The following is a 26,665-nucleotide window of genomic DNA, read 5'->3' on the forward strand; positions in this document are numbered from 1 at the left end:
TATGTTTCATTTTTATTTATTAGAGAAAACAGTGACAGAAAGAGAAGAGAGAGAAAAAGGTGACATGGCTGATTGGGCTATAAAAGATTGCACTGTTCCCTTTTTAGGCAGCCAGACAAAAACCTGCTTCCTCCTTAGTAATACATCTGTTTAGTGATATTCTTGCTCCGGAAGGATATGTGTATTTAATATTCACAAATTGAAAAAATGTGAACAAGCAGTTGCTCAGCCTTTATAATAAAAGCCTGACTTGGGGGACAGTGAAGAGTTGGTGGTATTGGTTGTTGAGAAGTGTCTTTCCTTACCTTTAATACATTTTGCTCCTTAATCTGGTGTGAATTCTGAATGTTCCAGGCTTACAGTTGAGGCTTTGTGTGGTGCAGAATGTCCTTAATAAAAGATGAGTTTGTAGTCTACTCTGTGTCATTGGATAATGTTCTTTGTCAATAAAGAGATTCTTGGGAAAAAAAAAACTATGATGAAACTAGTCTTAATTCTCACTGCAAAAAACATCTTTTAAATTATTTCTTATTAAGATATAATATAAAAATCAAAAACTGAAGCAAGAAGAGAATGGTAATTGACAAAGAAATTGAAATGGAAAAAATTTCAAGAGCAAAAGAAAAAATTGTGAAGATTCACCAGATACGACCAAGTAATAAATGGACTACTCTGTCTAACTGTATGTAGGGAACAGAATGCTGGTAAATATGTAAGAGTATTTAGAGAAATATAAAGAAATCAGAGGACTTTTTCTTTCCTTTTCGGCAGATGATCACTGTGAATGCTTCATTGTTCCCCAGTTCTATTACTAATTCTTTGATAGCAGTTGGAAATGATGGTCTTCAAGAAAGAGACAGAATGGTTCGAGCATGTATAGCCATTATCTGTGAACTAGGTAAGATGATTTTTCTTAATTCATGTTCAGTTTTGATATGGTTGTCATTCACAGTATTTTTTTTATAAGGAATTAGATATTAAGTGTTCTTATTGTCAGTTTCATGGATTTTGGTTATTAGCATGATATAAACCAAAATTATTTAAAATCTATCGATGTATCCTAGGCAAAGGTTTCAGGTTTTCATCTTTCTTTCAAGACTTGACAGTTTTTGGTTTGCCTTAAAAACATTTCTCTACTGCGGTTGGTGTTCCTTAAACTAATGGATTTGAAATAGGGAGATTTCCATACACATGATGCTGACAAATTTTGAAGAGTTCTGAGAACTACAGAGTATTTTCCTTTATAAAAATTTTTGGGGTGACTACTGTAGTTATCGGGACAGTGGTTTATACTAGCTCCCTAAACTTTCATTTGGCTGCTGATTTTTGAAGGTTTTCAAAATCAATCATAATTTCAGCATAACTTCAGGGAAATAACTTCAGCAATTTGTTTTCAAGATTAAAGCTTCTGTTTTAAAGAAATAAACAAAATATTACTCTTACTTCAGTATAAATATTTTATCTTTGTCGGTTCTGTGAAGCATAAAAACTCTTTATGGGGAAATCCAGAAACCACTATATGGGAACTTGGTTGGGAGTTAAGTTGAGAAATGGCTGGAGATTGAGTGACCAGTATTTTTGTGTATGGTAAATTAATCCAAAATTGCAATTCATTGCCAGTGTCAGCCAGTTCCATTAAAAGCTTTACATGTGCCTCAGCAGTGTTCAGGATAAATAAGATCTCCATACTTGAGATGGCAAGTTTGTCGTATGCCGCGAAGTGTTTTATCTTCAATCACTGGCCAAAACGACTTGTTTTCCTTTATCTAGCACTTCAGAATCCTGAGGTGGTGGCTCTTCGGGGTGGTTTAAGTACCATCTTGAAAAATGTGATTGACTGTCAGCTAAGCCGAATAAATGAGGCTCTGATAACTACAGTTTTGCACCTCATTAATCATCCAAAGACCCGACAGTATGTGCGAGCAGATGTAGAATTAGAGGTGAGTGCAGTTTTACTTGTTTAGTGACTGAAATTAAACACTATTACTCATTAAAATGTTTTACTTTTGTCTCAGATTTCTTTTGTGTTAGTGCAGAGTGTCTAAAAGATAATGTTTCAGGCTAAGAGCCTAAGATGTATGAATCAGGAATAATCCAACAGTTTGGAGTGGGACTGAGGAAAGGGCAGTGGTGATTCAACTGTGTTTTCATGTGAAAGTAATGCATATCTTTCTTTTGTTTAGCGAATTTTAGCCCCTTACACAGATTTTCACTACAGGCATAATCCAGACACAGCAGAAGGACAGCTCAAGTAAGTGTTACTGCTGCTACTTGTGCTATCAGTTATGTTCATAGTATTGGAATTAAGCTGTTCTTCCTCCCAAACATTAATTCCAATATTATTCCATTACTAAATTTCTAGAAGTTGAATACAGTAGGCCAGAGTACAGTTTTCTAAAATACTGTTAAGCATTTAAGATTTTAAAGGGCTTCTTTAGCCTACAGAGGAGAGGGTCGAGGGAGCCCTCTGCTGAATAACGACGTTTTTACTTCCTCTGAAAATGCTTTCAAGATGATGTAGCTAGGGCTCTTAATAGTGGTGTAAAGTGGGAGGACAAGAAACAACAGAGACAAATTGAAGCCAGAAAGATTTCAACTTTCTGTAAGTGGCAGGGAAGATGATTTTATATGTGGTTGGTCAAGAGTTAGAGTAGGTTGTCCAGAGAGGTCCTGCTGCCTCCATTCCTGAGAGTTTCTAGCACCCAGCTGGATAAAGCCTTGAGTTTTTTTGCAGATAATCCAAGCTGAATTACAGAAGCTTGTATACCTCCTAAAGCTCTGGACACTGTAAAAGGAATGTGTGCTACGCACTGCATTTGTTGAGTTCTTACAGAGGAGTTGAACTAGATGACCTTTAAAGGTGCCTTCCAACCCAAAGCATCCTATGTTTCTGGCCTAGTTTGATAACTGGTGACTTTTTGATCTCCTGAGATGTCTTCCAACTTGAATTATTCAGGATTTTTTAATTATCAAATGGGATCAGATGCTTAGGTCTACATAACTGAATAAGGTCCAAATCTTTACATCTCTGCTGTAGACTTAGTGTCAGTGGAGGTACAGAATGATTAATATGACCCCTGTAGGTGTTTTTGATGTTATCCTTCTCCTGTGGAAACTCCCCTGGAAGAGGAAAAGTAACAATAATTAAAAATTAGAAACCTTTTCTCTGTATATATACATTGTGTAAATACATATGTACATATATATGCATACATAAAATATTTATTTTACATTGGATTTTGTCCCCCATCTCAGTTAACTATCATTTAATAATAATACTGTAATAATAATAATTCTCTAATACTGTTTATTTTGTAATTATTATCTACATTGTGACATTTGTTGTTTTAATGGCAGAGAGGACAGAGAAGCACGATTCCTAGCTAGTAAAATGGGAATAGTGGCAGCATTTCGATCATGGGCAGGTAAGATTTGTTTATTTATTTGAAACTGAATGATTGGAAGTGTGATTTTACTTTCTAGTATAAATGACATAGGATCTGACTCATCTGATAGGTCTAATTTCTATCAATACCTTCCTACGGTGCTACTTAATATGTGTTTTAATACTGTAAAATTGCAGAATGCAAAAACTAGTTTTCTTGGACTCCTGACAAGGCACAGCTTTCCCCCTCCCTGAAAAAATTACATCTTGATGGTCATTTTTGAGATCTAATGGGTGAAAGGATGTTTAAAATAACATCATATCATAAGAATTTACATTTGAGATGGTTCTGCCACTGTAAATGAAATCGTTTTGTCTGTGTTAAGAGATATTGGCAAATGCTTTTCCTGCTTTTACCAGCTGCCATAGCTGAAGACAAATTAGAAATGGACATAATTTGCATTTTTTCACGTAGAAGACATGTCTAAATCCTAAAAGTAATTTTTTTCATTTTACTAAATTCTTTCTCTGTGATATTTCCGTATGGAAGATGAAGGTATTGCCTCGAGGATTGCTTTTTTTTGTCAAGACACTGTCCTGCAAATGTAAATCACTTAATGTAAACATTTAACACAATTTTGAGTGGGATTTTTCCACTTAGGCTGTTCTGTGACACCATTGGTGTTATTTTTTAAGTTCTGAAAATGATCACTAAGCTTAATTTTAATATCCAGGTATCCTTCAAGTTTCTTGTGTGTTCTCACATGATTGGAGAGGAAGCATGTGATGACTTTGAAACTTCCAGAAAACAGTTCCTGATAGGTGTAACTGCATCTTCCTAGACTCAGGCCCTTAGATCTAAGAGCTGTTAGAATTCACCAGAGACTAAAAGGAAATGAATTAATTTGTTTGGTTAAGATACAACTTTTGATTAAAATTCCTTACAGTTCTGCTCGGTTGATGAAAACCTTTCAGGCTTAAGAGTTACTCATTACAGACAGTTTTGTCTTTTTGTCATTTCTTCCATATGTATGTAGTTTTCGCAGATGAATTTTGAGTACTGTTCACAGTAGGAAGGACAAAAGTAGCGCAATTGTAAAATGAGGAGATAAAGTTCTGTGATTATGAAATTTTGTTAAATGTTATTGATTGGCAAGGGGATGATATTATAAAGGTGAAAATGTTTATGATTAGTAATATTTTTCATGTGTGCTTGTTTTCAACCTGGAAATCTAATTTAACAACGCGTCTATTATCCTTTCTTTTGTTGATGAGGGAATATTATTATATTATTTCATGTTTTCTAGGTATTATCAGCCTTTGCAAACCTGGAAATTCTGGGATTCAGTCTCTTATTGGGGTACTCTGTATACCAAACATGGAAATCCGGGTAGGTGGTGAATATTTAGTACTGATATAGGAATAATACTTAAAACTTTAATTAAGTTATTATTTTTAACATATTAATGGTATAAATAAACACAGACTCCAGTTATGAGACAGCTGTTCTTGAGTTTATTTAACATCCAAAGTTCAAGTCTGTAATTCTGTTACAAAATTCCTCTGAGATGTGGAAGGACACTATGTATGTGTGACAAAATGGAGGAGAGAAAAGTACATAAAGTAATTTTTATTCTATTGACAAATCAAAGCACGTTTACAGTAGCTGCAGTTGCAAGTTTGAAGCATAATAACCAAAGTTGAATTCCAGGTAAATAAAAATATTTCTTCACAAGTTAAACTTACTAGATAGAAGTTGATGGTTCCAGATATAACTATTCTAAAAATCTGCAAACCAAGTAACCTGAACCTACTATGGCATTCATAGTGACAATAAGGGACAATTCAAAAGTAGAAAAGCCCCTTCCTCTCTTCTCCAGTTTATTTCAGTTTGTGAAAAAAAAAAACACCACAACAAATATATCACTGTTAGCACTGTAGGTCAATATTAATAGTGAAAAAAGGGACAATTCTGTAAATGTAAAATTCTGTTGTGTTACGTTTTCTTTGGTAGCGAGGTCTGCTTGAAGTTCTCTACGATATATTTCGCCTTCCTCTCCCTGTTATTGCAGAAGAATTTATTGAGGCACTTCTCAGTGTAGGTAAGTATTTAAAACAGATGACATAAGAATTCTGTCTATTAAGGTCCTATACAAATTTGAAACCTTAGCTGTCTCCTGTGTATTGTAAATTGCCTTAGTGTTAACTGTGTTATCACTGAATAATATATTTGGTGCTCTGAAGTCCTGTTTAAAATTCTTTATTACCTGTTAAGTGTTGTAAGTTTGATGAAAGATCAGCTTAGTTTGGATTAACACAAAAGACTGTTAGGTGAGCACTACAGATTAGACTTCTTTGAACTGTTAGGAGTACTCAGAATTGGTGAATGTGTTAGTTAGTACTACAGAAAAGTTATTAGGCAGTCCTATATATTGTCTGTTAGCTGTCCCCATTGTCCTTGACTTCTGCTTTTTTGAGGGCAAGTGCATTCTTTTTCATGTTGTTAAATTTAACCAAGTTATTATTTTACCTTTAGAATTATACCTTTGTAAACCCAAGAGAATTACCTACTTTTAAAAATTTATAAGTAAATAAATCATTCTTTGTTGGAAGCTTGCTACTTCTATATATGGATGCACCTTGTAACATTTGAGGTGCTAATGGTATTTTCTGTTAAACATATTTAATGTGTTTATGAAATGGAAATATCACTGTTTTTGTTGACACTTAGATACAATCTTGGTCCTGGCTTGCCAGGTACCCTTGCTTTGTTCAGGACTTGATAGAGATCCCCTCTGACAAAATTTTCTGTAATTTGAAACCACCTGAAATACCATTTGTGGACAAAGATTATTATTTACATACTGACTGCCACTAAAATAATACAGTGAAAGCCAATAATTATAATTACCATTTGTCCGTATTTTCTTGTTCTAGATCCAGGAAGATTTCAAGACTGCTGGAGACTTTCTGATGGCTTTGTAGCTGCTGAGGCTAAAACTGTTCTACCCCATCGAGCCAGATCAAGGTGAGACTTTAATGAACTTAACTTAGTCTAAACCATTCTTCATGTTTTGTTTTGTGGCAGTGTGCACAAAACATTTCTTGTTTTCTTGCAAGAATAGTAAGAAATGTGCTTTCTAAACTGTTTCCATACTTTTTTCCTCTTTAGGCCTGATCTCATGGACAATTACTTGGCTTTAGTGCTTTCTGCTTTTATTACCAATGGACTTCTAGAGGTAACTAATGACTTTCAGTTTTAATAGATACTTGCTACTTTTTTCCTGCAAGAATTCAAGTAAGATGTTACACATTAAATGTTGTAATATTTTTTTGCTTTTTGAAGGGTCTGGTTGAAGTGATCACAAGCAGTGATGACCATGTATCTGTCAGAGCAACTATACTTTTGGGAGAGCTTTTGCACATGGTAAATACCACTCTTTGTAACTACTTGTAGATAGGTATTTGCTATTATAGAATTAAATTGTATTCTAGGCTTGAAACATGTAGTTTTCATCTCAATAGTGGATTAATTTCACATTATGTCTTCTGACACTTTATATATTAAAACCAGTATTATTCAATAGGAAGATTGTTTGAAAGTACTGAAAGTGCTAGAGATCCTGCTCCAAGGCTATCTGTAGCTCTGACTCTCACCAGGACACTTTCTTGCCATAGCAGCAGTTGTATTTTAAGCTGGAACCCTGCAAATGCACCCAGTAATAACTGTGTTTAGGAAAAGGACCACTGCTAATTTTTGCTTTTCTTAGAATGATAGTCAGCAGTCTTCTGACAGGGGAGACAGATGAAAAGTTTTTCATATTCAGCTTGATGTGCTTTTGGTACTTGATGTTTCTCATTCAGGCAGCTCCATCTTGGTGGAGTGCTCCTGCTGCAGGGAAACTTAAGCTTCTTTACACTTCTGTGTACCTAAGATAGCTTTTACAGTATCTTTTCTCTCTTAAACTAATCTTTTACTGAGATGATGATACTGTTTTCATAAACACTCCAGTGCTACATTCAGCCTTCGCTTTTTATAATATTATATGCTTTTTTTCTGGTTTTCTGAATACTTTTGAATGGGAGTGATTGTTAACTCACATTGGAGTATTCTGTAAAGCACAGATATTTTTTGATTTTCTGAAGAGATGGGCTGTTAAACGGATATGACTACTGTTTCTCTAAAACTGAAAAAAAATAATTATCTGCTTATTTAGTGTTTGGAAATGTAAGTAATTTCTTCATCTTCTTGTTCTTTAGTTTCCAAAAATATTTGCAGAACTACATGTATTTATTAAAAACAGTTAAATGTCCACTAACTTAGAATGTTATGCTAATTAATCAGGGTTTCTTGTGCAGTAAAGCTTTAGTAGAAATTATCAGCTTTAATTGCATTTCTGATTTTAGGGTTTTTTACTACTTTTATGCGTATGACATAAGCACATCTGATGCTTTGCAGGTGTTTGCAAGTTACAGCTTGAACTGCAGTGGAAACAATATTTATTATAAAAATCTGAAGTTGTTTCTACCTACTTTCTAGTGTAATTCAGCTTGATTAGCTAGATCACAAATTCAAAATAGTGTGTAATTATGCTCTGACATTAAGCAAAAGGTAATTTTGTTGTCACAAATTTGTGAAAATCTTGTGAAAAGCGGTAGCTTCTTTAAATGTTGATCCTAAAAAGATGGATGAAATTGTTGTAATAACTTTTTCTAACTGGTCTTTTATTGGGTTTTTTTGTAGGCAAATACAATTCTTCCTCATTCTCACAGCCATCACTTGCACTGCTTACCAACACTGATGAATATGGCTGCATCCTTTGACATCATGAAAGAGAAAAGACTGTAAGAATTCTATGTTACATTTGAAAGCATGAAGTTCTGTCACAAAATGTCTTCTTATGGGTACTTTGTGCAATTGAAACTTCCTAATGGAAGAAGTAAAATAATTTGATAAAGTCACATGTCTTAAATATGTATTTCTCCTACTTTTTGTTCTTAGTTGCTTTTCTTTGTAGAAGACAAATTGACAGTGTTGAAGTTTCTTCTACCTGTAAAAATGTATTTGTTAATTACTCTTGCCGTTTCTGATCTGTCTTGTCAGATCAGTATTCTGATCAGTGTATCATAATGTTCTGTCCTTCATTGTGTTCTCAGTGATAAATTTCAGCATTTTTTCAAACTTCTAGTGTAAAATGATAAATGCTGCTTGTGGAGTGCTTCCTAAAAGTGCAGTGCTTTTCTGTTTTTTTACTTTTGAAGGCTTCATATATGCCAGTGAAAGATTTTGATGTGCAGTGACACCATTCGTTTTCAAAAAAAGGCATACCTGATAGAGTAGTAAGAATTCCCTTTTCTGTTGAAAGAGTGATTTTTCAGAAGACTTTTTTGAGGATCTTGGCATTGGTCAGCACTCTGCACTCTGCTTTATAGTCTGAAAAACTGTAATCTGTGTTACAGATTAAATTTTAATTATTCAGATAAGTGACTGAATCCAAAGGTACTTTTTTGAAAATAAAATAAGTACTCTCCTACACCATGACAATTTTTGTGTATGAGGAAGAAAGATAGACTTAACTCCTCTTTTTTTACACTTCCTTATTTTTATTTGCTCAGTAGGTGGGGCTTCTTTCTACTACTACTGTTTTGTAATTAACTGGGTTTACTCTTGGTTGTCGTTTTTGTTACTCCCTATCTTTTCCCAGAAAACAGAAACACGCTGTTGCCGAACTGTTTAGATATAAGCGCAGGAAGTGTACTATTGATGCTACTGCCACCCTTGCTGGGCGGGGATGAGAATGTGTGAAAGACACTTTGTTACTCTGAGTTGAAGCTAGTGCTCTCAACTACCAGTTTCACTGCAGGATGTTGATCTACTGTGACATCTCACAATGGAAATCAACTTTAAACTTTACAATATTCTCTCTGAACTGTGACAGACAGCACTGTTTGCAGAGCAGCAGAAAAGTTGTCAGTAAGGATAATACTTCAGTGCTTAGAAACTCTAAAAGATAATTTTCTGTATAATTTCAATATGAGACTGAATCTTGCAGATGTATAAAAATGTATCTCAAGAAAATAATTTTCTTTGCTTCAGAATTGTTGGTGAGATCTTTCTTGAACTGTTTACTCAGGAGGCAGTGATCCCCTTTAGTCTGGTAACAATTGCCAAACCCAAATGATAATTTTTTTTTTTTCTATTAGGCGAGCAAGTGCAGCACTCAACTGCTTAAAACGTTTTCACGAGATGAAGAAAAGAGGCCCTAAACCTTACAGCCTCCATTTAGATCATATTATTCAGAAAGCAATCTCAACACACCAAAAAAGGGATCAGTACCGTGTGCAGAAAGACATCTTTATTTTAAAGGTATTACGATAATTCATTTTTCAAACCTGAATTTGACACTGTGTTCTGGAGACTTGGATTGCACCCCTCAAGCTTCACTCAGTGTAAATCAGAACCATTTGTGTGATTCTATGTCGTGTTTTTGTATCTCATTTGTCTTGCGGGTACTTGTGGATACTAAATTGCATTTCTAGAAATTGAGGGCTGAAATTTCAACAACTTTTAATGCTTTTTGCGACCAGTTGTAATCTCTTATTTTTAGGTTCTTAATGCAGTCTTGTAACCAAAAAAATTACCTTCAAATGCACATTACTGTGAAAAACACCCCTTTTAATGATTTTTACACAAGCAGTAAGTATTTCATGTGGCAAGACTGAAAAAAACGATGCAGGGAAACCTGCTGTAATTTTTCATGTCTGTGTTCCAGGACACAGAAGAAGCACTCATCATGAATCTTCGAGACAGCCAAGTTCTCAATCACAAAGAGAACCTGGATTGGAACTGGAATCTAATAGGGACCATACTGAAGGTGAGCTTATAAAGGCCATGATAATATGTTTAAGAAATTGTTTGGGGAAAAAGTCTGATTCACATGTGAGCTTTGACTTTCTAATACTCATTCCAGAGTGCATGTAATGATTTGTTTTATTTCAGGAAATTAGAATCTCCTGGGTTTAGTCAGTGCTATAGTCTCTTTATATACCACCCTTAAACTATATTCAAGAACACACAATAGTTAAATATACAGTTTTTCAAAGAAGCATATATTAAATGCTCTGTGTCTTTATTTGTGTAGAAATCAACTTTATAGAATTTAGAAATCAACTTTATAGAATTAGGTATATGGTCTTTAAAGCTGCTAATACTTCAGACTGCAGAGGGATACTGCTATGTTCAGATTCATAGCAGATTTTTTAAAAATAATGTGAGCTGAAGGTTATAGTAAGAGATGGGTTCTAGATCAAACTTCATATGCTTAGATTGAACCATGTATGAGAACTTCATTGGATGTTTGGAACTAATACAAATACTTCTGTAGCATCAATTTAATGACAGAATTAATTTCTTTTTACATCATAAAAGAAATACCTAATGGGGTGAGGGGCATTGTTTTAAATATATTAAATATATTTAATGTGTAGATTTTAAGATATTATCTCTTTTTGTAATACTTTGCTTGACTAAGAAAACTTTCTGAATACTTAGTGTAGTCTTCAAACCAAAATTGCTCCAAAATGTCATTCTGTGCATCAAAGCCATCCTTCAGCTAAGTAGCATTCTTTTACTGTCTTCTTTTCTGTGTTGTTATAAAGATGGTGAAAGTACAAAAAAAGGATTAATGGTGACAGTCATAATCAAGACTATGTTGTGTTTTTTGAGAAAAAGAAAAGAAACTAAATATTTCTGTGCCTTTTTTTCAGGGACCGATAAAGTTGAAAGAGCAAGAATCTGTCTGGTATAAAGACCTGAATATGTATATGACAGTAGCTTTGCTCCAGCAGATTTCACTGTTTACAGACTTTTTAACTGCCATTATAAGATGTACTGGGTTACTAGATAACTATTATTAGTCATAGATACTTTGATTGCGTATTAAAGATATTATCAGACACCTGTTTTTCAGAATCTCACTGTTAATTAGTCTGTGTAGTATTTTGACAGTGGAAGCCTTATGTAGTTGACCTCTAATGTGTTTTGGGTTTTTTTAAACTGAAATTTGTGTCAAACAGCCAGTTTCTCTGCCATCTCAGACCTCCCCAGCAATGTATTTTCTAGTGTCCTGTCAAAGAGTTCCTAATGTCTGAAAATTGGGGACTTCTTTGTGAATGAGAAGCGTTGTGTGTTTTCTGACTTACTCCTAACCATTTCTGTTCCTGTGTAACACCAGCATAAACTGGGATAATGTTACCAGAGTGGTCGTCTTTAGTCCTCTAATGAGCAGGATCCAGATCCCAGGGTCTGAAATTTGTTATCTCATGTGGTTGCTCACCTCCCCCTTGTCTGTTGTAGCCTTGTGTCTGTGGAGCATCAGCTCTCTAACCACCTCATTGTGTTCATCTCAGGTGGTGCCTTCCTACCTTTTCACTTGCTCAGCTTGCTGTCTAAGCTGCTAAAAGAGAGGCAAAAGTGTCAGCTTCATCTGAATCTGGCACTGTTACTTGGTGTAGTCAGTTTTACTAATCATTAACTAGTGTGGTGTGTGTCTTAATATTGGAATACCAACTGGAAATGTAGAACTGTGTCACATAGGTAGGAAAGAAGAATGTTTGATGCACTTTTTCTATTCCTGACTGGAAGATAATCACTAGTAGCAACACAAAGAAATCTGAAACCATAGAGACAACAGATGGCCATAAAAACAGAGGAAAGTGTAATGAAGAAAGGAGTGTTATTTTTCATGTGGTCCTTCTTAAGACATCTTACAAAGTATCAATAAGGAAGTTTAAATACCATTTTAATAAGCACCGCTTACGTGATCTGTGACAGAATAATGATAACTTTTAAACCAAATTTGATGAATATTCAAAACAGCAGCCAAAAATTATTTAGTTATGCTTATAAATTTTTTTTGTTATTTGCAGAAAAGAAATTAGGCAAAACTGTTTGTTTTTCATCAGTTTCTTGTAGTTTTTTTGTTTTCATTAGAATTGTGGTCTTGCACATGTGGCACGTGACCAGCATTACCTGTCCTTCTCTAGAAAAGAAATGAGCAATTCTTGAAGCAGACAGTGTGGGCTTTTCAATAAAATAATGTCTTTTTTAAGATGTAACATTAGGTGCGAGAAAACTTTCTAATTATTAGGTAAATACAACTGATAGAAATAAGTGATTTTTACTGACTAATCAAGGACTATTGTACAAGTTTCATATATAATGCTAGATTTGCTGTTTTTTTCTAGTGGCCAAATATAAATCTAAGGAACTACAAAGATGAACAGTTGCACAGGTATGTAAAAATCATGTAGACTTTCTTTGAAGAAATAAATTTGGAAAACTGTTTTTTACTATTGCAAAAAAACACTCCCTAGATATATCACATTTCTGAAACTTAATTATAGATAAGCTGAGGTGTAAATTTGTATAATTAAGTTGCAAGTTTTGCTTTAAATAAGCAGGTGTTTAAGCTTCTTTTCTGTGTGCAGGTACTTTATATATTTTGTCCCTTAGGAGTCATGCCACCTTTGCAAATGCTAAATTTAATTTTAAACCTTAGGAATGTTACTGCTTGATATTTCAGACAGGACTCTTTTATGTCAGAGCTTGGAAAATTTTTACAGAGTTAAGTCTACAGTTGTACAGTTTTTTAACTACAGCTTTCATCAAAAACCAAGAGGAAATTATTTCTAGTTGCTATTAAAGGCAAGCGAAGCATGTGTAAGGGAAAAAAAACACAAAACAAACAAAAGTCCTCCAGTACAGCTCTGGTGTTCCTTTCATGTCTGTGGTCAGTAAGATGTTTTTATTACTTTTGTGCTTGTGTGGTCATAGTGTTTTTAATTAGTTCTTGGATGTGCCTTTTAGCATGTGTTTCAGACAGAGATTACGTTTTTTTGAAGAATAGGTCTGTATTTGTAGGCATGAAAAGCTTCCTCCTGAACTGGGGGAAAACCCAAAAAATAGTATATATGCTGAAAGTCTTGTATGACTCTGTTATAAATTTTTACCAGAAGTAGTCAGGGTACTTTTCTGAAGTATTTACAGCATAAGCAGTAGTCTCATTGTTATCGTGACCATAAATGAATTTTGATTTTTTTTCGGGGTTTTCCTGAAACGTTAATTGCCAGTCTATACTTCAGCGTAAAGGATTATTTTCCAAATCTGGTGGTTTATAACATTGTTTCTTTAAAGCAGTGTCTGCAGTTCTGACTGTGGCACCAACATATACTCCTCAACCTACCCATGTGGAACAGTGTTCCTGTTCCATGGTTTTGTGCTGCACTCAAACATTGTTCAGTGCCTAAATAATTTATCCAAATAAATTGAGAAAAATCTAGAATTGAATTGGTGCGAAGCTTCTATTATAGTTCATTGTCCCTTTCTTCAGAATTGGGAGCTTAATGGCTTTTAAATGCTGTTGCTCCTGTTCAGTTGTAAGTAACTAGGCCCCAAATCTCTCTAGTTTCTCTGCTGGCGATAAAAAATTTTTTGCCGCTTTGTTTTTCAAGTGTAAATTACACTTATTTTTCATTCCATAAATTGATCTCTTCTTTAATGTTACTGTTGTTATGATGATCTTACAGCTGCTGAAGTGAAATCCAGATATTTTTTAAAAGATTTCTTAATTTCATAGAAATACAAATCATGCAGTTTACATATACACACAGCATCACAGAACCATGACAAAGACCTCAAAGATCAAGTCCTGCTGTTCACTGCTAAAACATGTTTACAAGTGTCACGTTTGTATGTCCTTTAAATCCCTCTCGAAGTGGTGGCTGCAACAATTCCCTGGGCAGTTCAAATGCCTGACCGCTCTTCGAGTCCAGAAATATTTCCTAATATGCAATCAAAACTTCTTTGTGGCAACTTGAGGCCTTTTTCTCTCATTCTGTCACTTGTCACCTGGGAGAAGAGACCACTCCCACCTGGGTACAGCCTCCTGGTCAGGGAGTTGTAAAGAGCACTAAGGTCTCCCCAAGCCTCTCTTTCTCCAGGCTAAAACCCCCTGCTCCCTCAGCTGCTTCTCACTGGACTTGTGCTCCAGACTTAGTCCCAGTTCTGTTGCCCTTCTGTGGACTCACTCCAATGTCCTTCCTGTAGTGAAGGGGCCAAGGGGCCCAAAAACTGAACACATGCACATTGATAAACACACATACAGAGTTAATGATACACATAGATACATACCTGTACACATTTGTATGTTCATGTATATTTATTGCTAGTAACCCAGAATAAAATACATTTTACATGACAAAACTTAATTAAGCAGCTTTCCTTTGTAATTGGTCCTGTGTTTGGAGTTACAGGTAGTGGATTACTCTGACTTTTTCAAATATGTGTGCAATTCTGTAATTAAGATTTCTTAATGCCTAACATATCTGATGGATGTAATATTTTGATGAAATATTTTGTGTTATTCCTGTTACTCCTTTGACTTATTCCTGTGATGCAAAACTCAACCTGCATTGTTTATTGTGATTTTAAGAAGTCTCAGAATGTGTTAGCAATCACTGTGTTATGCTTCAGAAATGGTTAAGCGAGATGTTTGGAAATAGTGTTACTGAATAAACGAGACTTTTTCCTGTCAGAACAAGAAAATGTTTTTTTGTCGGTAGCAGTAACTATAATAGCTGAAGAAAACTCAGGTCACAAATTTCTTTTCTAAGCTGTTTGTTAGTCTAGGTAATATCATCTTTGAAACTTGCAACAGGATAAATTACAGTGGAATAAATTATGAGAATGAGACGGAAACTATAGCTTCTGAGAGCATAGGGATTTTAAGTTCCTTTGCTTATATTAAGTCATGATATAGAAAACCCTTTATAACACACAGTACAACAGTATCTCTAAAATTGGATAGAGCCACTACTGTTACTTGCTACTCTTTTGTTAAATTTTTAAGACTTATTGCCAAGAAACCAAGTTATATAGAATCCATTTTTTCTGCTAGCTTAATTTTATATCGTGAGAGTGTCCTTATCATACTGAAAAATAGCCAATTCTGGTTTACTTCCTATAGGTTTGTAAGAAGATTGCTCTATTTTTACAAGCCTAGCAGTAAACTCTATGCTAACTTGGATCTGGACTATGCCAAGGCAAAGCAGCTCACTGTTGTTGGTTGTCAATTTACGGAATTTCTTCTTGAGTCAGAGGAGGTAAGACATTTTCAGCTGCAAGACTGGAAGTAGAATGAGTAATCTTTCTGAATGCCACCTGGAAAAATTAATTTTTGGTAAAGACTTCTGAGATTTTGGGTGTTAAATCTCAAATCATCTGTGTAATTAAGAAATACAATGTGAAATATTGAGGAAGATGACTATGTTTTTGTAGAAGTTTTATTAAATAAGCTTTGTTAAATGCAACTTAGAGCTTGAAGGATTTTTTTTTTATTATCTATGCTGTGTATAACCTTCCTTTTCTAACTACTTCTTTTGTTCTAAAGACTTGTGCCTCAGGTCAGAGAAGAATGATGTCATTGAGTAATACTTTGTCCTTTTCCTGGAAAGAGAGAATTAGTCCTAAGATGTTTTCATGCTTAGCACCTTTTATTTGCCCTGAAACTTTTTCTTTAGTCTGAATTGTTTTCCAGCCTGCATTTCTGTTTTGTGTCTGTGTTGTGTTCGTACATTTTAAGACATTTAAAGTAATGAGTTTCAGTAGAGAAGAGACACATTTCTATTACTAACATATGATATTCCTCTTTGTCTTGCTAGGATGGACAAGGTTACCTGGAGGAATTGGTTAAAGATATTGTACTTTGGCTCAACTCTTCATCAGGCATGAAACCTGAACGTAGTCTTCAGAATAATGGGTTACTAAATACCCTTAGCCAGCACTACTTCCTGTTTTTTGGTACTTTATCTTGTCACCCTCATGGAGTGAAAATGCTTGAAAAATGTAATGTGTTTCAGTGGTGAGTACTTTTATTTGGTTTGAATTATAGTGTAATAGTTATGTAAATTTTAAACTTTGAAGGCCACATCTGAAAAGCTGGAAACTTTAAGGTTATTTTGTTGTAGTTACAGGTAAAGGTCCCCATTTTTTTTCTAAGGTCTTCTAGTCTGTCATTACTAAGCAGACAGAGATGATTATGGCATAAACAGCTTCCTTTTTCCTTTCCACACCTGTATGACAGAGATGAGTATCAGGAAGGATTATAGTGTACTGAAAGATGCAGTGTGGGGAAATAAAAAAACAAACAAAACGCAAAATACATAAACCATGAAAAAATGGCAGGTACCATACTATCTGTGAAATGTTGAAGTATATTGCACCTAAAACTTCAGTCCACTATACTGGAGTGAAGTTCTGAAGCTCAAAATTTTTTCAGTAGAAATAACTTAGCTTCCTTTGAGAATAAATTGGCTAGTGACTAGTACTAGTTTATCAACATATGATAAATTTCTAAGTAAAAATGCGAGTATTTTCATGTACTCTATATTTTATTGTTGATTTTGTTGATTTTTAGAAAGTCAAAAGCAAGTTTAAAAGTTTGTTGATTTTTAGAAAGCAGGCTTTATGCACAATGTTTTACAATGAAGAATTGTTCACAGAGCTTCATGAGCATTAATTTTTATACATATAATCACAGAATATGCTGACAAAATTTTTGCAGAGCAGTTATAAAAGATGTTGGTTTAGAGTTTTCCGCTTGCAGTTCAGTGCATTATTTCATCCCTATTTGACTTTATAGTTAAAACAATTTGAAGTTACTCCATTTCATACAAGAACATATTTTGTATTCCACATTTATAGTAATAAAAGTATAATTCAAAATACTTAAGTTCAAATTATTGATGGTTCAAGTGGGTTCAAATACTGGTTTTATTTTCTTCTTCCGTCCCTTCCATGCACCCAGTCTTCTTAATCTTTGTTCTCTGAAGAACCAAGATCACTTGTTAAAATTGACTGTTTCTAGTCTGGATTATAGCAGAGATGGATTGGCAAGAGTCATCCTTTCTAAAATCCTGACAGCAGCTACTGATGTAAGTTCAGTTCAACTTATCTTCCTTTGTTATTGCCCTCTATACATTTATTTTATTATTCAAGATGTATGACTTCATTTTTAAGCTGTTATATATGAAAAGGGTTCTTATTTTTGTATTCAAAGAAATAAGACTCCTATGAGTGTAGTTCATGTTGTGAACTTCATACACTGTATTGTGTTTGTGCTCAAGAAGTTAACTCCTTCAATTAGAGCTTTCTCTCATATATGATGGGGGCTTAAGTCTTGATATGTATAACTAAGTGTAATGTGATTGTTTAGGTCAGTGGCGTTTTAAATCTATTGTTGAAGGTATTGTTGTCACAAACAGAAATCTGTATTCCTAGCAGCACTAAGCATGTTAGCCTTCTAGTAGCAGATACAGTTCTGAGAATGATTGAGCTTACTCAGGGCATTGGAGTTAAGTAGATGTCATGCCTGCTGGAATGAAGGGTTAGTTCAGAAATAGGCGTTGGGATTTGTTCTCTTGAATCAAAGGTGGTGAATAGGGATAAAAAAATATAGTTAGGTGGATTTGGGAGAGGAAACTCTTGACTTTTAAGGTAACATTGTTAGACGTGCAAGCACTGATGTCAGGGAGATAGATAACAACTGAGAGGTTGAAATATAACTACTAAAGAACGTTCATTACTTCAAATGAAGTTGTTTCTTTTGTCTGAACAGACAGAATGTGTTCTAGAGTAGATACAAGAGAGAAAAATATAGGTACTAGCTTTAAATGTCTCACTGTATTTTGGAAGAGGAGGACATAAATTGAGGATATTTCTCTAAGACTGTCAAAGATATGATGATTCTTATGGATAAAGAGTGGAGTCAAAGTATTGAAGATAGTTGAGATTGAAGGACTGACTTATTGAAAGATAAAGCTCCCTACTGACTATAATTTTTTTAATTGGGTTTTAAAATCTCTACAAAATAATGTAATAATAAAAGATATGGGATTAAACACTTAGGGTGACCGGTTTACTTGTGATCTTAGATTCAATTTTCCCATTTGCTAAGCTAGAAATAGCTGTCTAATAAACTGTAATTTTATTTGGTAAGGTGTGCATCGCAGTTGCTTGCTGCAAAATACAATAAATGAAAGGTATTTTTAGAAGCTAAAATCATGAACTGTGTTAGTTATTTTTCTTCCATTGAAGAAACCTTTTTCCTTACTTTGCAGAGCTGCAGGTTGTATGCAACAAAACACTTACGGGTGTTGCTGAGAGCTAATGTAGAGTTCTTCAGCAACTGGGGGATTGAGTTACTGGTGACCCAGTTACATGATAAAAATAAAACTATTTCTTCTGAGGCACTTGATATTCTAGATGAGGCGTGTGAAGACAAGGTGAGCATCCCTTCTCTTTTTAACTTCTTTTTGGTATGCTGCTCTTAAGCTCTTCCCCACCCCCTTCCCTAGTAGCAAAGTACAAATAATCAAGAACCGACTGATGATTTCCTTTTTCGATCATTGATGGATTTAAAATAGTTCATAAGACCCCTTTGATGAAACTATTGCAGTATTACTTACAAGAAAACATAGACTTCTGGATTATACCTGTATTGAAATACAAATTGCAACTTACTTTTTTTTCATTATACTTCTTGTAAAGTAATTTATATTTAACGACACAAGATAGCTAAAATTGGTAATACTAGGATTAAGTTGGCACTTGGTACTTCTTCTATACCTTGATACTTACTGCTTCATTGTAGGCGGAGTGTTCTAGTTATTGCAGTTTTCAGAATTATATAGTGCTCAAATACTCTTTCTGTGTTCTTAATTATTTTAGGCCAATCTTCATGCCCTTATCCAAATGAAACCCGCTCTTTCTCATCTTGGAGACAAGGGTTTGCTTCTACTCCTAAGGTAAATGTTGAATATGCTGTTTGACTTCTGGCTGTGGAAACAAATAAGTGTTCTTTTTATACAAATTCTGGAAGTTATTTAAAGTAGAATGTTAACTGTCTGATGGTTTTTTACAGATTTCTGTCCATCCCAAAGGGGTTTTCGTATCTAAATGAAAGAGGTTATGTAACAAAACAGATGGAAAAGTGGCAAAAGGTAATGCTAAGAAGAAAATATTTGCTAGATAGGAGAAGGAATGCAGATTTAGAGTAGCAATTCGTAAAAACAATTGCATTTTAATGTACCTGTAAAGCTTATGCAAATACATTTATTACATCAGTGACATAAGATTTTTGCTGGAAAAGATTGACAGAGACTTACAATTCCATAGCTTCTGTATAGATGTGTGCTTTTGACTTACCAAGACCTCTATATAATTTTGGTATTTCAGGAGTGTAGTGACCTTCGAAAATAGGTTGTTGTAGAAGGTCTTTATCTAGAGAAGTGTGCAAAGGAATGCTACTTTTCAAGATACCTGTTACCTCTGGTTGTTGGTAATTAAAGTTAAACCTAGAGTTCATGAAGACAGAATTGGCTGATGCTGTTAGAAAGTAAAGAGGAACACAAGACCATTAAGAAAAATTCATTCTTGTCATAATTTGAATGAAACTCTTAATACGTTATTTTGGTTTTGTAATTGATGTGAGAGATTGGTCTCATTCCTGTTAGCAACTTTTTTAGTAGTTTGTGTCACTTCTCAAGGAGTACTGAAATGCATGATGATATATTGAAATTGTTTGAGTGTGTCAGATGTGAAATTTCTTTCTTCCTTTTTTTAACAAATTCTCTGAAATAATTATGAAATCTGTTGTTGACTCTGCAAACTCATTATATGTGTGAAGTGCATTCATTTTCTTCAGCCTACCTTCAGATCGTAAAAAAACTCAGTCTTTCTAAGGAACTTTCCTCAATTATTTCTTCCTTCTGAACCATGAATCACTAAATATACTGTGTCAACTCTCATCTGTCTTCTTACAGGAATATAACTTAAAATATGTTGAATTGATTGAAGAACAACTTAATGAAGCACTTACAACATACCGCAAACCTGTTGATGGGGATAACTATGTTCGTCGGAGCAACCAAAGGTACATTTGGGAAAATGTGTTTTGAGGCACAAGCTGGTGGGACTGATCAGGAGAGCTGTAAACTGAAATGTATGAGGGAAAGGAGTATCAACAGGATTTCAGTTTATTCTGCTCCTGGAGCAGTACATCCGCACAATATGAGAACCACACAGGATGACCTGAGCATTACTTAGCTCCCAGAGTTTTAATACAATTTATTTCAGAGTTTTTATGTAATTAGAGCTTTAACAGAACTCATTTTATTAAGATTTGGTGGATTGAGTCCCATGACTGGAGTCCTGGAATGGAGGACTACAGGCTTTTCAGGAGGGATGGGCAGATGAATGTGTCACTCTATATAAGGAAGAGGTTTGATTATACAGCCCTTAGAGTTTGTGGTGATGTGGTTAAGAACCTCTGGGTGAGGACCTAGGGGATGGAAAACAAAGGAAGTGATGTAGTGGGTGTCTGCTACTGATTGCTCAGCCAGGATGTTAGTACGGATGAGTCATTCTACAATTAGGAGAAACTTCTGGATCAGTAGCTCTTGTTCTTGTGGGCTTCCTCTGGAACACTTCCACCTCCAGGCATCAAGTGCAAATATTGTAGTGCAATGACAAGCAGCCTTGGAAATTCTCTGTAGAAGATGTCTTCTTTGCTCACAGTTAGTGAGCCAACTAGGAAAGATGCCCTCCTCAACTTGCTGTTTGTGAATATAGGGCTTGTGGGAGATGTGATGGAGGGGAGTTCTCTAGGCCACAGTGATCATGGCATGGTTAAGTTAAAATTTTTCAATGTAATGAGTAAAAGCACAACAGAGTTCTTAACAAGGGCTTCAGGAGAGCTAACCTGGGGAGCTACTTTAGCAGCAAACATTTTTGAGGGCCAAGGAGTCCGGATGTGCTGGTCCATCTTCAGGAGCTATCTTCTATAAGCACAAGAGTAGGCAATCCCATGGTGTAAGTCAAGCTAGTGGGGCAGAAGACCACCTTGGCTGAACAGGGAACTGCTCATGAAGCTGAAGAGGAAAAAGAAATTATATGATGTCTAGAAGGTCATCCTTCACAGGAAGACTCTAAAACTGTGATTTACATAAGCAGGGTGAATGCACAAAATGCCAAAGGTCATTCAGGACTGACTCTGAGCGCTGTTCTGTCATACAACAAGAAAGAGGAGGTTTGAAGAAAACACTGGCTCAATACTTGCTGAAGATGGTCACCTGGCTTACAGGGATGAAGATAAAAGAAGAGATGGATTAAAATTCTGTGATTTTTTTGCCTTAGTCTTTAGCAATATTGATAGACTCTGGGCTGCCTGGTTCCCTGAGCCAGAGGTCCACAGATGTGGAAACTGTGGTTTTCCATTTGTGGACACTAACATTGTAAGGGGCCGTCTATATCAGCTGAATGTTCACCACGTCATGGCTCCCACCAGGCTGAGGGACTAGCCTCATCAGTACTAGCTCTCAAGTACTGAGGGAGCTAGCAGATATTGTATCAGGACTCATCATCCACCAGAAGTCTTGTGAGTCTAGGGAAGTCTCTGCTGACCTTACTCTAGCTAGTTTATTCCAGTTTGCAAGAAGCACATAAAGCAAGTACAGACCTATTAGTGTAACCTCAGTTCCTGGAAAAATTATGTAGAAGTTTATACTGGGTATTGTTAATAGGCATTTGAAGAGCAATGCAGTCATCAGGCACAGTTAGCATGGGTTCACAAAGGGAAAGTTTTCTTTAACTCAGTAGTTAACCTTCTGTGTTAACGTCACCCATCTGTTGGGTGAAGGGGAGGTGGTGGATATTGTTTTCCTGGATCTTGGCAAGATTTTTGATGCTGCGCTTCACAGCATCCTTCTGGACAAGTTGTCGAGCTGTGGTATGAGCAGGTTCATGGTGTGGTGGGTGAAGAACTGGCTGAAGGACTGAGCAAATGGGACAACATCTGGTTGGTGACTCATCACACCAGTGCTGTTCCTCAGGGCTCCACTCCAGGGCCTGTTCTGTATCAACAGTCTGGATACTGGACATGAATGCACTGGTAGCAGTTTGCTGATGATCCAGACCAGGAGGTGCTGTGGATTCTTTGGAGGGACAAAAGGCCTTGCAGAGGAGTCTAGATAGATTGGAGCACTGAGTACTCTTAAATGGGGTGAAGTTTGACAAGGATAAATGCTGGATTCTGCACCTGGGATGGAGTAACACAGGGCACAGGGATAAAGTGGGAGAGGAGTGGCTGGACAGCTGCAGAGGGAGGTGGGGCTGGCTGGTGCTGGGCTCAGTGTGGGTCAGCAGAGCCTGCACAGCCCCAGGGACAAACCCCATCCCAGAGCACTGAGCACAGCACAGCCGCCCCATGGAGGGGATGGGCTCAGCCTTGGGGCAGCCTCAGCGTGGGCCCTGCAGGTGGAGAAGGATGGGAAGGTCCTTCAGTGCATCCTGAGGAGGGAAACAAAGCTGGAACCTCCCATGAGGAGCAGCTGAAGTCCTTGGGCTTGTCCACTTTGGAGAGACAGAGGCTGAACAGTGACCTCAGTGCTCTCCACAGCTTCATGAGGAGGGGAAGGGCACAGGGAGGTGCTGAGCTCTTCTGCCAGGCATCCAGGGGCAGGAGGAGTAGGAATGGCTCACAGCTGAAGCAGGGGAGGTTTAGACTGGATACCAGGAAGCATTTCCTTAGCACAGGGGTGTGTGGGTGGTCACATAGAAGAGCAGGCATCCTGGAGAGGTGGTTGATGCCCCAACTCTGTGAATGTTTAAGAAGCATTTGGACAGTGCCCTTAATAACAGGCTTTAACTTTTAGTCAGCGCTGAAGTGGTCTGACAGTTGTACGTCCCTTCCAATTGAAACAGTTTGTTCCTTTCTAAATTCCCCAAAAGAATTCTCTGTTTTAAAAAAATCAAGGGTAAATCATTGTATTACATTGCAGTGTAATTTATTTTAGAATAAAGCATTTGAAGTGTTGGGAAACCTATGTATGTTTCTCTTTCTGCCAGATTACAGCGACCACATGTCTACCTGCCAGTTCACCTTTATGGCCAACTGGTGCACCATAAAACAGGCTGCCATTTATTGGAGTCTCAGGTGAGGATAGTAATCATTTGTAGCTTGAAATATTTTAAAGATCACTGTAAACCTTTTGAAAAATGTTACAAAAGAGATGGCATTTAAATAGACATTGCAGAAGAAGTTGATTATGAGTCTTAAGTTGTGAAGACAGTCTTTGCCATCTAATCTCATGTAAAATTCCTCCCTGACACTGAAATATCACCAAAATACTTTGCAACATTTTTCTTAAAATGACTAGCAAAATCTTAGCATGGAAGGCCAATTCATAAACAGAAAAAATTGTTAATCTCTGTGGACTGTATATTTACAGTTATACAGGTGGTAAAACTATGCCTATCCTTTTAAGCATACAGAAATTGGGAGATGAGGGAATAAAATCTTTCTAATATCTTGAAAATCTAAGAAAACAAACCCTAAGCCATAATTGCTTAAATTGACTTTTAATGTGGGATGAATTAGTGAATTAACAATACTCTTTGAAAAGTTCAAGAGAAAATGTATATAGAAATGTGTGTAGAAAGTGTCTTGCAGTGTGTTATTTGACTAATCTATCATCTTTATAATATCTGGAATAACTTCATGCAATCTGTGATTTCATTAAAACTTTCTTTCGTATTATCACTGCTGTTAATTTATGGTGGTTATTCCGGAATTGCCACTGTTCTTCCTAGAGTGTGTGATTTAAATTATTGCTTTAACTTTTACTGTAAATGCAAGAGAACCTTTTTGACTGAAGTCTCTTATTAATTTTCAACTTAGTTTTTTCTTTTTCTGTTTTTCTCCTTCAGAGTATTGTTACAGATCTAAGTTACACTGTTCGTTCTCCAATGCTGGATAAGTGGGAAGGAATTAAGCAGCTGAAAGCAGCCCTTTGGGCCTTGGTTAGTAATATATTTACGAAGTTTTGAAGTTGTTTAGTTCTGTTGTAACTGTTGAATCTTAAATAACTAAGCAAAATTCTATAAAAATAAGAAATTAGGGGTTTTTTTTCAAAAAAAGTGTGATTTTTTCAAGTTGGCATTTTGTTCCATAACTATACTTCCAGTTGGAAATGATTCTTCTGTTTCATTCTGAGGTTTTTGAGAATCACTTTGTCTTTTTTTCTTTTTAGCAAGTAAGAATAACACATTGCCACATGAATATTAGTATGGAACTGGTAGTTACAAACTAAGTTTCCATGGTCTTAGTTTAATGTATTTACTGTGGTAGTCCCTAATGTTTTTGCAAGGATATTGGCTCCCAGTGTTGATCCATGTGGTCATGTCACCCTGGTACTTGGGACAGACAAAAAGCTAGTGTTGGTGTGTTTCCAAGCTACACTCCTAAATGTGCTTCTTGTCTTCCCCAAAGTTAATTTTGGAGCATTTGTCCAAGGTGCTATTACTGGAAGATACTGTAGGTATGTAACAAGATGCCTGTGTAAGAGGAATGTATAAACCAAGATCATGCTGCAGGCTACAGTAGAACTTGTAAAGTGAGGAATACATAGTAGTTCTAACTTTGAGCAGCTTTAAGTATTATACACAGTGTGCTGAGTGCTTTTTTGCATTAACACAGCTAGGAAATGTCAGAAAGGGTACTCAGATCTTTTAACTGCTTTGAGAAGATGTGGCTTCAAACGTACAACCAACAAACAAAATTGTCAAAGCTTTACATTGGTAGTGCTGCAGATCACATTAACATCAAAACTTACTTGACAAATTTCATTCCAGGGCAATATTGGATCATCGAATTGGGGTCTTAACTTGCTGCAAGAGGAGAATGTAATTCCTGATATAATGGCACTTGCTCAACATTGCGAAGTTCTGTCTGTTAGAGGGTATGTGCATCTGATTTATGCGTAAAATTTTCAGATTGTAATTGTGATCAGTTTTCAAATAGCTTTACCTGCTTTACAAAAATACAGATTTGTACTTTAGTGGAAACAATTATTAAAGTCACTGATGATTGAGTATCAGTTTTACTTCTCTGCAACTGCAAAATTGTGTAGGAAATCTTGAACATGTAGTAAACAAATGAAATCTATGAAAAAAGGTAGATACTATTTTTCTCCTGTTATATAAAGCAAAATACTTGCTGTTTATATCTCTGTCAGAATTTATTATTAAATCTTTTTATTAAATATTTTTTTAACATATTTAAAAGCATAAATAAATGGTATTTTGTCTGATATTGCTACTACTTAAGTGTTTGGCCTTTTTTTCAAAAGGTTCTTTTCTACTTCATGTAATCAGGCTCTGTGATAATTTTTATTTTTTAATAGTATCTTATTCTCAGATATATTAATGAATTTCTTAAGCTCACATTGATTTACAAATAAAAATAAACAATATATTATTTGTCAGTTTTGTGAAGTTTCTCCTGAATTACTTTGAAACTGCTTCCTTTCAAATATGAAGTAAGTTTAGTTAAATATGGTGCTATTATTGTTGCTCTTTTTTCTACATATACATTATTTACAGAACCTGTGTCTACGTGCTTGGTCTAATAGCCAAAACTAAACAAGGATGTGACATTTTGAAGCATCACAATTGGGATGCAGTGAGACACAGTCGTAGACAGCCTTGGCCCGTGGTCCCTGATGACATGGAGCAGCTCTGCAATGAACTTTCTTCTATACCCAGCACTCTTAGCTTGAACTCTGAGTCTACCAGTTCTAGGCACAACAGTGAAAGTGAATCTGCTCCATCAAGTAAGTAACCAGAACACCAAAACAATCAAACAGGAGAAAAATGAGCAAGGAAACAAAAAAAAACCTGCAAAGAGCCCAATCCACCAAAACACCGTTTTGCTGTTCTTTCCAGCCTTTTGGCAGGATGAGGTTCAGACCAATAGTGATCTTTCAATAAAACAATACAAGCAATAGGACAGTTATGTCCATTCAGAGAGATGAGGTCAGAGGGGGTGAAACAGTGTCTTAGCTTCACATTTGGTTTAGAAGAAAAATTTTCACATGAGGATAAGTTACTAATTTCTACGTTGAGTCGTGGTCGTTTGCTGTAACATGCTGCAGAAACTGCCATGCTTAGGTATAAAAATACACTTGGTTGTCCTCAAAGGAATATTCCAGAAAAGAAGTATTTATGTTCTCTGGGTGTACACATACACCCAGAACTTTGCTGTATTTAAATTATTGTGTATGTCAAGTACCTAATGCATTCTATTTTTTGTATGGATACTTGGAATTTAAATTAAGAAACAACCATGTTTAGGTATCATTAAAGTTCTTAGGTTATAATTCTAG

At 35.7% G+C, this 26,665-nt stretch overlaps 1 protein-coding gene across 1 annotated transcript in view; it reads left to right on the forward strand.

The window, feature by feature from the left end:
- RICTOR (RPTOR independent companion of MTOR complex 2) overlaps positions 1-26,665 on the forward strand; it is a 73,761-nt gene that overhangs the window by 32,213 nt on the left and 14,883 nt on the right. Inside the window, exons 7-30 of the mRNA XM_014875488.2 lie at positions 772-898; positions 1,771-1,940; positions 2,184-2,251; positions 3,358-3,425; positions 4,693-4,775; positions 5,400-5,487; positions 6,323-6,413; positions 6,558-6,624; positions 6,732-6,812; positions 8,130-8,230; positions 9,590-9,752; positions 10,159-10,260; positions 12,632-12,678; positions 15,412-15,547; positions 16,106-16,305; positions 17,251-17,377; positions 18,563-18,727; positions 19,173-19,249; positions 19,366-19,444; positions 20,267-20,376; positions 23,349-23,436; positions 24,210-24,302; positions 25,134-25,240; positions 25,884-26,113. Of these exons, the coding sequence (XP_014730974.1) occupies positions 772-898; positions 1,771-1,940; positions 2,184-2,251; positions 3,358-3,425; positions 4,693-4,775; positions 5,400-5,487; positions 6,323-6,413; positions 6,558-6,624; positions 6,732-6,812; positions 8,130-8,230; positions 9,590-9,752; positions 10,159-10,260; positions 12,632-12,678; positions 15,412-15,547; positions 16,106-16,305; positions 17,251-17,377; positions 18,563-18,727; positions 19,173-19,249; positions 19,366-19,444; positions 20,267-20,376; positions 23,349-23,436; positions 24,210-24,302; positions 25,134-25,240; positions 25,884-26,113 (2,668 nt within the window). The remainder of the gene's footprint in view (positions 1-771; positions 899-1,770; positions 1,941-2,183; positions 2,252-3,357; positions 3,426-4,692; positions 4,776-5,399; positions 5,488-6,322; positions 6,414-6,557; positions 6,625-6,731; positions 6,813-8,129; positions 8,231-9,589; positions 9,753-10,158; positions 10,261-12,631; positions 12,679-15,411; positions 15,548-16,105; positions 16,306-17,250; positions 17,378-18,562; positions 18,728-19,172; positions 19,250-19,365; positions 19,445-20,266; positions 20,377-23,348; positions 23,437-24,209; positions 24,303-25,133; positions 25,241-25,883; positions 26,114-26,665) is intronic.

Source organism: Sturnus vulgaris, chromosome Z (assembly GCF_052056855.1).
Source record: "Sturnus vulgaris isolate bStuVul1 chromosome Z, bStuVul1.hap1, whole genome shotgun sequence".
In the NCBI taxonomy this organism is placed as follows: Eukaryota; Metazoa; Chordata; class Aves; order Passeriformes; family Sturnidae; genus Sturnus; species Sturnus vulgaris.